This window comes from Monodelphis domestica, chromosome 3, assembly GCF_027887165.1.
Source record: "Monodelphis domestica isolate mMonDom1 chromosome 3, mMonDom1.pri, whole genome shotgun sequence".
Taxonomy (NCBI): Eukaryota; Metazoa; Chordata; class Mammalia; order Didelphimorphia; family Didelphidae; genus Monodelphis; species Monodelphis domestica.
Window position 1 is genome coordinate 300,742,519 of NC_077229.1, and position 12,362 is coordinate 300,754,880.

General features: G+C 34.2%; 1 protein-coding gene across 6 annotated transcripts in view; it reads right to left on the reverse strand.

Moving 5' to 3' along the window:
* Positions 1-12,362, reverse strand: part of ATP6V1H (ATPase H+ transporting V1 subunit H) — an 87,254-nt gene that overhangs the window by 11,767 nt on the left and 63,125 nt on the right. For 4 of the 6 annotated variants that reach the window (XM_056823918.1, XM_016431525.2, XM_007487126.3 and 1 more), the window contains one exon: positions 8,438-8,551. In XM_056823918.1, the coding sequence (XP_056679896.1) occupies positions 8,438-8,551 (114 nt within the window). Of the gene's footprint in view, positions 1-5,449; positions 5,571-5,858; positions 5,951-8,437; positions 8,552-12,362 lie in introns of all 6 variants that reach the window. The other 2 variants (XR_464424.2, XR_008917716.1) reach the window with 2 other exon arrangements.

Consider the following 12,362-nt stretch of genomic DNA (forward strand, 5'->3'; position numbering starts at 1 on the left):
TTCTTTTCAATAGTACATGGTGCCTACACAAAAATGGACCATGTATGTGAGAGATAATTAAGAAACTTGCCTAATTAAGGATAGAATGTAAGCTGAGACTTCTGGAGGGTACTTTAAGATTTCTATGGAATGTTTTGGAGGTCAGAGAGGCAGAATTCTCAGAAGAGCCTTAGGTGAGGAGTTGGAATTATAATGGACACACTTTGGGGTTTGAAGCTTAAGAGTGGTGGTTGGTTGGTGTTTTCCTCTCTGTATTCCTGGAAGATTGTAGATATAGCTGGTTAGGAATAATATCTGGTAGTTGAAAATTACCAAAGAAGATTCAAGGCTGAGTGAGTGGGATTCTGCTTCCCTGATTCTATTCAGCAGGGGCCAGAAAAGGGCAACTCAAGTCTGTGAACCTGCAGTGACTGTTTTTCCTGACACAGCTGGAGTTTTGGAGACTGAGAGAGATAGAGTAATCTTAACTGAACTTTGAAGACATACTATAATGATTTTATAATTAGCTTGGAATATATAGATAGAAAATATATTTTAGATAGATTAAGGAGGTTAGAGAAGGACTGTTTTTCAGGCAGAAGCGACTCCCCGCGGAGTTTTAGTTTTGGGGTTTGGGATCCAGTTAGAGTAATTAGATTTAGGGAATATGTAAATAATATTAGAATATATTTCATACTTTCCTTTTCACCCTCCATTTCCTTTCCCTTTATTCTTATAATTTTAAATAAATAAGGGTTTTTATATAGCAGTCTCCAGTTGACTTTTATCAACTGCAAGTCCAGCCATTACTCCAACAGTCAACAACTGCAACCTGATAACCTACCAATAAAATCCAATACCAACCAATACGAAATCAATGCTAGGTTGATATTCCTCATAACATGTATAAAGACATAAAATGTCATAACCAAATGCCAAGAAGCAGAAACATTAAATTCACCCTTTTTCAACCATAAGGGAATAAAAATTACATTTGATAAAGGGTTGAGGAAAGATAGACTGAAAATTAATTGTAAAATAATAATCTAATTGTAAAGAATGAGAAAAGAATAAATCATTGAAATAATAATTTCATTAAAGAATGACAATAAAACAATATATCAAAATTTATGGGATGCAGTCAAGGTGCTAATAAGGGAAAAATTCATGTCCAAATGCTTACATTAATAAAATAGAGAAAGAGTAGATCAATGAATTGGGTATGCAACAACAACAACAAAAAATAGGAAAAGAACAAATTTTAAATCTCCAGTTAAACACTAAACTGGTAACCCTGAAAATCAGAAATGAAATTAATACAATTCAATAAATATCCAATGGATATCCTTTATATCTTATTCTTCCTTGGTTATCCACATTAAGACAAGATTGTTAAGTGAGAGAGATACAGAAACAGAGAATAGGGAAGGGGGGGAGAGAGAGAGAGAGAAAGTGCTAGATAGGAATTGCTTAGTTTTAGTTTCAGTGGTTAGACACATGCATGGAAGATTTGCTGCTAATAATGTGAGACAAGCAAGCTGGTTTCCCCAGACAGATTGTGACAGGTCCTTCTCTCTGGTTTCTTTAGAGAAAGGACAGTTTTTAAAAGATCTGCGTGGGTTAATTGTCAGACAGAAAAGGCTCACCACATAGGCAAAGCATCAATGTAAAGCATCAGTGTCGGAGCAAGAATTGTCAAAACTGCTCCATCTTTTCTGTCCTTAAGTGAAGGGATTGGAGCAAACTGCCCCACCAGGGACTTGTTTAAAACTAACAGGGAGCTCAGCAATACAATGATCCAGAACAATTGTAAGGGACTTATGAAAAAAGAATGCTATCCACCTCCAGAAAAAGAACTGTTGAAGAAGGAATTCAGATGAAAGTATATGATTTTTCACTTGCTTATCTGGATATGTTGGGGGGGGGGGGGTGGTTAAAAGATTATTCATATAAAAATGAAAAATGTGTAAATATGTTTAATACATGTATAACCCAAGATTGAACTGATTGCCAGCTCTAAAAGTGGAGGAGGGAAGAAGGAAGGGAGACTTAAGTTTTCAAAAGTTATAAGAATTTGGATCATGTAACTTTGGAAAACATAAGTGAAAATTTATTAATACATGTAATTGGTAAAAAATAAAGTAACCTGAGAAAAATTAAAATAAAATAACTATAGATATTAAAAAGATAAAAAATAAAACTAACAGGGAGGAATAACTTCACTTCAGGGTATTTTGTCTGAAAATTGCTTGTGTATATTGGAGCTAGCAGGACTTGGTCCCACTCATATATATCAGAACATTTGTCTGTCTATTTATCTCTCAGTTATATATAAATAGTTTGACTTCAAAAGAAGTTTATAAAATTTCACAATGTTTTCAAGTAAATTGGCTAATTGAGTATAGCTAAGCAATAAAATCTGTAAGGACTACATTTAAGAATTTTGAGGGGTCAGTTGGGTTGCTCACTGGATTGAGAGTCAGGCCTAGAGATGGGAGGTCCTGGGTTCAAATCTGGGCTCAGGCACTTCCCAGTTGTGTGACCCTGGGCAAGTCTCTTGACCCCCATTGCCTAGTCCTTACCACTCTTCTGTCTTGGAATCAATACACAGTATTGATTCCAAGATGGAAGGTATGGGTTTTGTTTTGTTTTTTAAGTGCACCTAATAACTGATAAGAGAATGACATTAACTTGCATTAAGTGATTAAGGAACTGCCTTCAGTTCATAAATTTACTACATCTTTTCAGCATTTTTTTAAAAATATAATTTCAATTCAGGAATATTTCATTCAAAACATCTCTCAAGATAATAGACTTTATCACTGCCTCTCTCAAATACCTTCAATATTCAATAAAAGAAAACTTGTTAACTTACAACTTTCTCCTACAAACATCTTTTCTAACTGAGATGACACACTTGGGTGCCTTAAGTTTGAGAAAATTAAGAAAACAACCCCAAAATGAAAATCTATTCGCTTACCTTAAAAAATAACTATTTTTATTTGATCCATTTCAAAAATATCATAAGAGCTATTTACCTATCAATTACAGAAAAGAAGTTCATGAAATCTAGGTCAAATGATATTTGTCCATTGTCTCAAAAATGAATGGGAAGCAAAACAACTAAAAGTGGCAAGTCTAAAAGGTTTTGTTTCCCATGTTGTCTACTCATTCCAGTTTCTTGCTGTCCAAATCATTCCCCATGCCTGGAATAGCCTTCCATTTTCCCTATACCACAACCATCCTTCAGAGAGTTAGTTAATAATAATAGGAGTGGTTTCACTGTATTTGTATCCCTAGTACCCAACAGTGTCTGACACAACCTTTCCTCAGTGCCAGTCCACCTTTTTTGACCCTAGTACAGGGTTTTCTTGGAAAAGACAACCATTTCCTTCTCCAGGGAATTAGACAAAAAGAGGTTAAGCGGCTTGCAAGGGGTCCAACATCTAGTGAACTCAGGTCTTCCTGACTTTTAGGCCCAGCACTCTAACCACTAAGCCACCTCATAGATGACATAATACGTATAATACAATACTAATGTTCATTGGTTGATCAAAATCCATTTCAGTTGTTTTTTTCCAATTGATCCTCGTCTAGGCAAAAGCAATACTTCTGAACATCTTACTCCCTTTTTTGTTGTACATATTTCATCTAGTACTTAACTATACATTATAGTTTTCCCAATTATTAGTAGTTATGTATACAGTATAAAATAAAACAAAATCTTCAGCCTAGCATTTAAAGTCCTGTATAGCATGGATCCCACATACTTTTTCAGATGTATTTCACATTATTCCTTCCATATACTGTTTCAAACTTGCTTGGTAACTACTTTCTCTATATGACATCTCATCTCCCATTTCAGTGCCCTTTCAAGTCTGAGTTGCACTCTTTACTTTCTTCAAAGGAAAGCTCAGGTTCCATCTTTAATATATTACCCTTCCTCCCCTACCCACCCCCCATCACTTAGTATTTTCTCACTCTTGAAACAACCTAATATGTACTTAGCAAAATATTCACTTATCTGAGTACATTTTACATCTCCCCAGTAGAATGTGAGTTGCTTGAAGTCAGGGAATGTTTTTGTTTGACTTTGTATCCCAAGTGCCACAGACAGAGAATGGGATTCCGACTACATTGGATATAGAACTCATTCACAAAAAAAGGAAATACCCTCTGCAAATGTAGGTTGCATCTTCTCAGCAAGCAGCTGAGGGATAGGTGCAGGGGATAAAGAACTGGGCCTGGAGTTGGGAGAACCTCAGTCCAAATCTGGCCTCACACATCTAGCAGTGTGACTCTGAGCAAGTCATCCTGATTGCCTAGCCCTTACCTCTCCTCTGCCTTCAAGTATTGATTCTAAGAAAGAAGGTTTAATAAAAAAAGTTTATGACAGCTAGAAATAATGTGAACTAAATTGTTCATCTAAATTTGAATTGTTTTTTAACTAAATGGTTAACCTTTTTCCTTTTTAAAATAACATATGTGTATGCATATACTTAAGAGATAACACCTAACTAGACTTTAAAAAGGCCATTCACGAAAAAGTCAAAAGGGATAGCATTAAAAATTCTAAGCAGATGAACAAGATCTAAACTGTTCTGGAAAGTGTCAGAAACAACATTTAGGTTATTAAAATCCAGATGGAATTGTTTTAATCATCAGAATGTTAGTGCTACTATGTTGAAAAACCTATAGTGCTTTTATTCATATCCAATTCAAGTCATAATTTTAATCACTATATTTTTGTTCTTCATGCTTACAAAATAACTAAAACATATTAGAATCATAACCATGTACTCAATTTTTAAAAAGAATAAAAAGTTAGAAAGACAAGGAGATATGAAGCCTAACTTCTACACTTAATTATTTCTTTTAACCTATATATGAACATGTCTTCCCTTAATTACTTTTACCTTAATTCTATGGCTGCTGACATGAAGAATATAAAGAAGTGGCTCCCCATGCCAGTGATTCAATTCAATTCAAACTAAAGATTTATTAAACACCTATTTCATACAAAGCATTAGTGCTAGGTGATTGATAGATAAAAACAAAAATCTTTTCCCACAAAAAATTCACATTCTACTTGTATTCACAGTCCAACACTAGTCTGTAGTTTCAGAGTAGGTCCAGAAAATTTGAAGTTATCTTCAATGAGCATATTAAAACCAATCTTTTTATAGTCTATATAAGCATGATTCCTGTTCTTTGAATATAGAATGAGGTATTTTATGCAAGTTGTTTTGGACTCATTCCTGGGGGGTAGGAGGAAGCATTGATTATATCTAAACAGCTCTAAACAGGTTCTAGAATAATACCACAGAACAGTAATCCTTGACAAAGGCATCTTGATGATAGTGATAGTGGAGAATTGTTCTAAGTCATTAGTGTTCCAAAGACAGACAAAGAGTTTCAGGTTATTATTAAGATAGAATAGTTCAATCTAGTCATTATGAGATTTTCTTACCTAAAGATAATCAAAATTTCCTGGAGTTTAAATGAGCCCCTTTGGTGTCCCACTGTCCACATGGCAGTCTGAGTTTTGCACTTACTTAACATTTGCTGAATCATTTGCAAAATAACTCACCCTAGAATGGCATTGGAAAATTCTCTGGTGAGAGGACAAGATACAATTCATATAACTATTTGCCTTAGTATATTCTTTCTCATACTTAAATTTCTCTTCCTATATATTTCAATTTACCTTCCTCTACTGGAGAAATTCTGATTCTTGTATAAAAATGTGTAGTGGAACAAAGTTCTTATCATTTATTATTATACTTTGGGGGAAGGGGAAGACTACAGAAAACTTTAAAACAAAAAGGTGATTCTCCAAGTAATTTATATATTAGAGTTTGATTACACCCTCTACCTACAAAATTCAGTGTTTCTTTCCTGATGTCCTGAGCTTCCCATATGCATAGAATGTTGCATTTTAATTATTTGCTGATTAGATTTTAAAATCATTCTGTAGGAGAAAAATGATGAAATTTTATGATGTAAAATTATACAGATTTAGTATGTCTATCAATTTACTCTACTATATTTTGCCATTTAGTATGGCTTTCTATAATACTTTCCCAAAGACTAAGGGATGCCAGGTGTGTCCCTATGATGAGATCAATAACCATTCATATCATTCATATGGCTATGAGCTAAAATCTGATCTACTAATAATGTTCTATATTTACTGTCCATAAAGGCTACTTCACTTCAACTATTACCCCCAAAACCCCCACTCCATCACTATCCCCAAAACAAACACACTAAGCCTTAGTTGCAGCCCCTAATTGTCTTACGATCAAGGTCACAGTGTGGAACTGGGAAAAGGATTCAAAGGCATTAGCTATTCCCAGAACTTCAATTCACTGGAATGATAAAAATTGTAAATTAAAAATCAGGAAACAGTCACTGGCAAGAAATTCATGCCAGTATTTTTACATATTATGTGAATGCCTTCTTTTATGCCTCAATAGATTTGGAAATCTTTAGAACAGGACTCCATAGTTAAAATTCAAATTAATTATTACCATAAGTATAATGATGCAATTTCAAAAGCACTTAAAATAAATCTGAAATGTAAAATATGTAAAAAGTTAATAATCTATGATTCTGTTACTACATTGGCATCTCCATCCACCTAAAATTTAGTAGATCAGTCTTAAGAGAGCTATCTAAAGTACAGTGACATTAAGGGACTTGACCAAGGCAACACAGCTAGTATCTGAAGCAGGATCTGAACTTAGATTTTCTGACTATAAGTCTATAATTCTCTAGACCCTGAGCCTCTCAAATCTACCTAAAGTCAAATAATTTCTAATTTTATACTACCACTTATCAACTGTCCCCAGAAATGAAAGACAAAAGTATAGAAAATCTTAAATCACAGATAATCCACATGTAGTTCAGATCTGCAATGAATGATTTTAACTCTATACTGATGAGTATATATATATTTAAGTGTGTATAAATAGTCCCATTTAAGACATATATAACATAAACTATGTGTATATGATGCATACACAAGTACATAAGTATAATATAAATCATATAGTTGTGTATAAAATATAAACATGTACATAAAAATATAGATTTAGATAGTAGGGATATATAATGCACCCACAAGCAAATGTATAGCGAAATCTAATTTGGTTTTCTTTATTAAAGCATAGACTTGGTGGTTGCGGATAGGGAAGAAAGAAAGGGAGGGAAAAGGAAGTAGTGAAGAAGGGTTTAGGAAAGATTCTGAGAAGAGATATACTTCTCAGGGAGGGAAACAATTCACCAAGGATAAATATACATCAAAAAAAGGTTTTAGTGTTATTACACTAGGTATATGAAAACTGTTCCAAAACATCCTCTACTTTCATTTTCTGCTTATAAAAAGAATCTGTATCTGTTCTTTTTTTTTCCACCTCCCAAAGGCATAATCATCCAGTTGGTAGTCATGCCACAAATATTCCTAAATGACAGGATCAAAATGTTTAATGTATGAACCAGCAGTAAACCTTCCTTGAATAGTCTAATGCAACTATACATAGTATTTTTTTTTAATCTATCACAATTTTATAATAATTTTTGTCTTTAGAAATGGCAGCTTTCCTCAATCTACACTAAATATATTTCACAATGTCAGAGTAAAAATAGCTCAATGTGAATTCATATTTGTTTAAAAGTGGCAAAGTATAGAAGTGTCTTTGATTACTTCATATACTTTGGAAATGATGAACATAAAAGAATATGGGTCAGTGATGATACCAGAACATGTTGCAGCCAAAAGACAAACCACTAGTCTACCTATCCTCAGAAGAAGTTGTAGGAATATCAAGCTGCTGTCTCTGCATTTCACATAAATTAAATTACATGGGAAAGGATCATAATTTGGTTTAAAAATAAAATGGAAAGGGAAAAAAGGAGAAGGTAGAAAACATTTATGCTATGGCCACACAACATGTGTATATATATGTGTGTGTATTATACAGAGTTATAACTGAATTTTTTAAGCTGTTATTATTAGATGTGAACTGATAAAATCCAGGAAGATGGCCATGTAAAGTTAAAGGTTCCAAAAATCACGAAGAATTTTAAAATCATAAGTTAACTGGTGTTTAAGTTTAATTGCTAAGTGAGTTAACATTTCACTCAACCTTCAAAGTCCAAATTAAATTTATTTATATCTCCAAAAGAGTTTATCAATTCAAAAAAGAATACAAATTGCTTTTGATGTTGGCACTATGAATATATACATACTCAAAGACGAAAACAGTTCATCTTAAAAGCAATAATTTATTGCCTTATTTAAACAAAAATATATTTCTAGAATTTTAACCCAATACCAAAATTTTAAAAGCTGTCTTTCTTTGAGATATTTAAATAAAGAATTTTTTGAACACTGAATGCAAAATCTGAAATTTTTGCTATAATAGAAGAAAGGGAAAAAAAGGCTCTCACGTACCAGTTGTGAACCATTAACTTCTGCACAGCCAGAAGAGCATTATAGCGAACCTGCTGGTCTTCATGATGCATATGGTTCATTACCAGCTGCTTCCCACCAAGTTGCTCAATAACCCTGTGGAAGAGAGGAGACTTTGTGATGATGATGCAATTATTTTCAATCCTCTGCTGTTAGGAAGTAAAAAATCCAACTAATTTATAGATAAAATTCAAGGGATTTTGAAAAATAAATTTAATGTGATATATTAGTAATTATACCAAAAATGTGTACCTATATCTTATTTTTTTCTGAAGTAAGTATAGTGTGTATTTATGTTCTATTTTATACTGTAAGATGAAAGTTTTACATTTCAGATTTATTTTAAGTGCTTTTGAAATTGCATCATTATACTTATGGTAATAATTAATTTGAATTTTAACTATGGCTTTTTAGTTAGCCTCTCCTATATCAGTCATGCCATTCCTAATTCTTGTTCTATCATCTGTTGACCTCCAGGTCATACTTTTTCCTGTATTAGTAAGTTCAGTATTTGGATCACTGATTTCCTGGCTGTCCCTGTCTCATCCCACATCCTTGGGTACCTAAATATTCATGATGGTTACTTATACCCTTCAAAAGACTAATTTACTCCCAGGTAAATACCTTCTTTGCTCTAATTACTTCCATTTTCACCGGACCTCACATGCCTTCCCATCCCCACTTCTTTATATATTGAACTTCATTATCATCTCAAACTATTTCTTCTCCAGGATGATGACTTATAAAAATTATGCTCTCTCAGAAATCTCCTGATGTTTCACTTTTTCTGCTGCTACATTTCTCTTAAACCTTTTTTTTGTGTCTTTAACTTGATCTCTAAGTCCTTAATCCTTCCCTATTTTCACTTTCTTTCCTTTCAAGTCTGGATCCTATAGATGATCAGTTCACTAGGGTGCTATTGGTATTATCTTTGCATTCAACCTTCCTTGTCCTTTTGCTCTTCTACTGTTCACACTGTATCAATCAGTCCCTTACCCAGTCAACATTTATTAAGAACTCGCTATATTCAAGGCAGTAAAGTTCATTGCCAGGTACTACAGACAAAAGACTAAAAACAAATAAAACAAACCCTGCACTTATTTGAGCTTGTTTCCACCAATCTACCTTTGAAAATCACTGAACTGGGGACTGAGTATATTATAGGTACCTGTGATCTAATTTCAGCCGGGGCCTCAACAATGCAAGACATTCCTATTTTTTTAAAAATTATTATTATGATTAACACCCTTTCATATTCTCTCTAGTGAATTGTTTAAACCTTCCTAAGTCCCCAACTCTGCCTCTACTCCCTTTTCTCCCAGAAATTGACGTTAACCCTCTGCTTTCCTGAGAGGATAATAACAAGAGCTAACATTTGTATATTACTTTAAAGTTTGCAAAGTACTTTTCAAATATTATCTCATTTGATTTGATTCTCACAATTCTCCTGTGAGGCAGGAGTTATTGTTATACTCATTTTACAGATGAAAAAATGAGGCTGAAAGAGGTTAAGAAATTTGCCCAGCTAGTGAATATTTTACTAAGGATTCAAACTTAGTTTGTCTTTACTCCAGGTCTACTCTATCTAACTTCCTTGCTTGAAACTATCATTAACTTACTCATCTTCTTTCCCCTATTGGTTAAGACCTCTCTATATCATCACCCATCTTTTTTTCATAAGCCTTAGAGGGGGAAAATGGCCTTTTCCCCCTCACATCAACCCCATCTCTCATCTCAGTCAGAGACTTGTCCTACTCACCATTCTCCTTTCTTATTCATCTCTATTCTATTTGTATTTATTGGTTTCTTTTGCCTATAAATAATTTCACATCTCCCTTTCTTTAAATATCTTCACCTGATGTTCAATCTCTGACTTCAAGCTCTTGTTTATATTTTCCATCTCATATCACAACTAAACTCCTAGAAAAAGCATTATACTTCTTCCCAATTCCTTACCACTCATTCACTTACTCCTTGCAGTCTGACTTCACAACCCATATTTCTTCTAAAATTGCTTTCTCAAAGATCATCACATGAATACTTAATTGTCATCTATTTTGATCTTTATAGCATTTGGCACTTTTGACTAGACCTTCATTTGATTACTTTCTTTTCTCATCTCTTTTGACATTGCTCTTTTCTTGAGTTCCCTATACATCTTACCACTCTTACTTTTGTTTTTTTTTAGATCATTTTTTTCTACCTGCTAATTGTGAGAATCCCAGAAGCTTCTTTTCTCCTTATATACTTTCTCAGGGTGATGTCAGTTGCCCCTATTGGTTCAATTATGTTTCCTAAATCTAGATATCCAAGCCTAATGCCCTGTCTCATTTGCATCCTTCTCCCAACTCCAGTCACAAATTAGCAGGTACTCTACAGATATCACTATTTGGATAGTCTATCAGCACTCTAAACACAACATGAAAATTGAACTCATAGAATTTGAGAGTTGGAAGGAATGTCAGCAGTTTCTAGTTCAGCCTATATGTGAAAGGGATCCTCACTATAATATAACCAACAAATAATCATCTAGCTTCTGCTTAAAGGACCTCCAGAGAGGAAAAACCCACCATCTCTAAATGGCTGCCAGTATAGGTGATTATAAGTTTTTGGAAGATGGGTGTACCCTGTCAAACTATAACATTCAGAAAGAAGTAACCTTGCACTTGATCTTTCATCTCAGAGGTGGAATGCAGATCTTTGTAAAGACCTTGACTGGCTAGACCAGTACCGTTGAAGTTGAATCGTGTAATACCATTGAGAATGTTAAGGCCAAAATCCAAGCCACAAAGGAAGGCATTTTTCCAGACCAGCAGAGACTGATCTTTGCTAGTAAGTAGCTGGAAGATAGTCACACTCTGTCTGGCTACAAATCTGTAAAGAATCCACCTTGCCCTTGGTTTTTTGTCTCTAGAGGTGGGATGCAGATCATTGTGAAGACTTTGACTGGTTAGATCATCACTCCTGAACAAGAGGAGCTCAGTGACATCATTGAGAATGTCAAGGCAAAGATATAGAACAAAGAAGCATAACCCCAGATCAGCAGATTTACACATCCAGAAAAATCTACCTCTGGTTTAATTCTGTGTTTAAGGGAAGGTGTCTAAATTCTCTTTAAGTTTCTTTCAAGCTTTTGAGAAATTTCACTGCCCTTTGTATTCTCTCCTTTCACTTCCTCTCCCCCCACCAAAAAAAGAAGGCTACCTTCTAGAAGGCTGCCAATGCCACTTTAGGACAGCCATATTTGATGCAATGGTGCACAGATCATCAGACAAAATAAAATGATTAAGCTTAATCGTTTTACATAATAAACCTTACAACTTTTCACGTGTTAAAAACAAAACAAAACAAAGAGAACAACCTTTTTTTTTTTAACATATAGTATATCCCTATGCTTTGATCACTTGTTCTTTTTGCTCGATTCTTGGTGAACACCTCCTTTATGAAACTTGAAATGCGATTAGACAGGTAAGAGGAAAACCAGGAAATGATAGTATTGTTTTGTTTGTGCAAAAGTTATTAAATTTCATGTACACCTCCTCCTTGGGTTCTGGTAGGTGACCTGGAAGGGCACACGGTTGTTGTCACTGATCGGCAACAAAGAAGCACCAGACCATAGGATACTAGGTTCTTCTAGGTGAGAGATTTCCAGTCAGCCCTTTAATAGAGCTAGTACTGATTTCTTCTGGTTTGGCTCCTGCATGGCTTTCTGAATATTCTTCTAAACATATTGGTTTAATAATGCCATTCTTTTACTCAGAAATTTTCAGTGCTAATCATTCTTTAGTAAAATAAAGGACATTCTGTGGCCTTTGCTGTTGAAATCCTTCCACCATTTGGATTTGGATTTAGAAGGTCTGCATTCAAATCTCACCTCTGCCACTTGGCACTTAGATGCTCTTGGCCA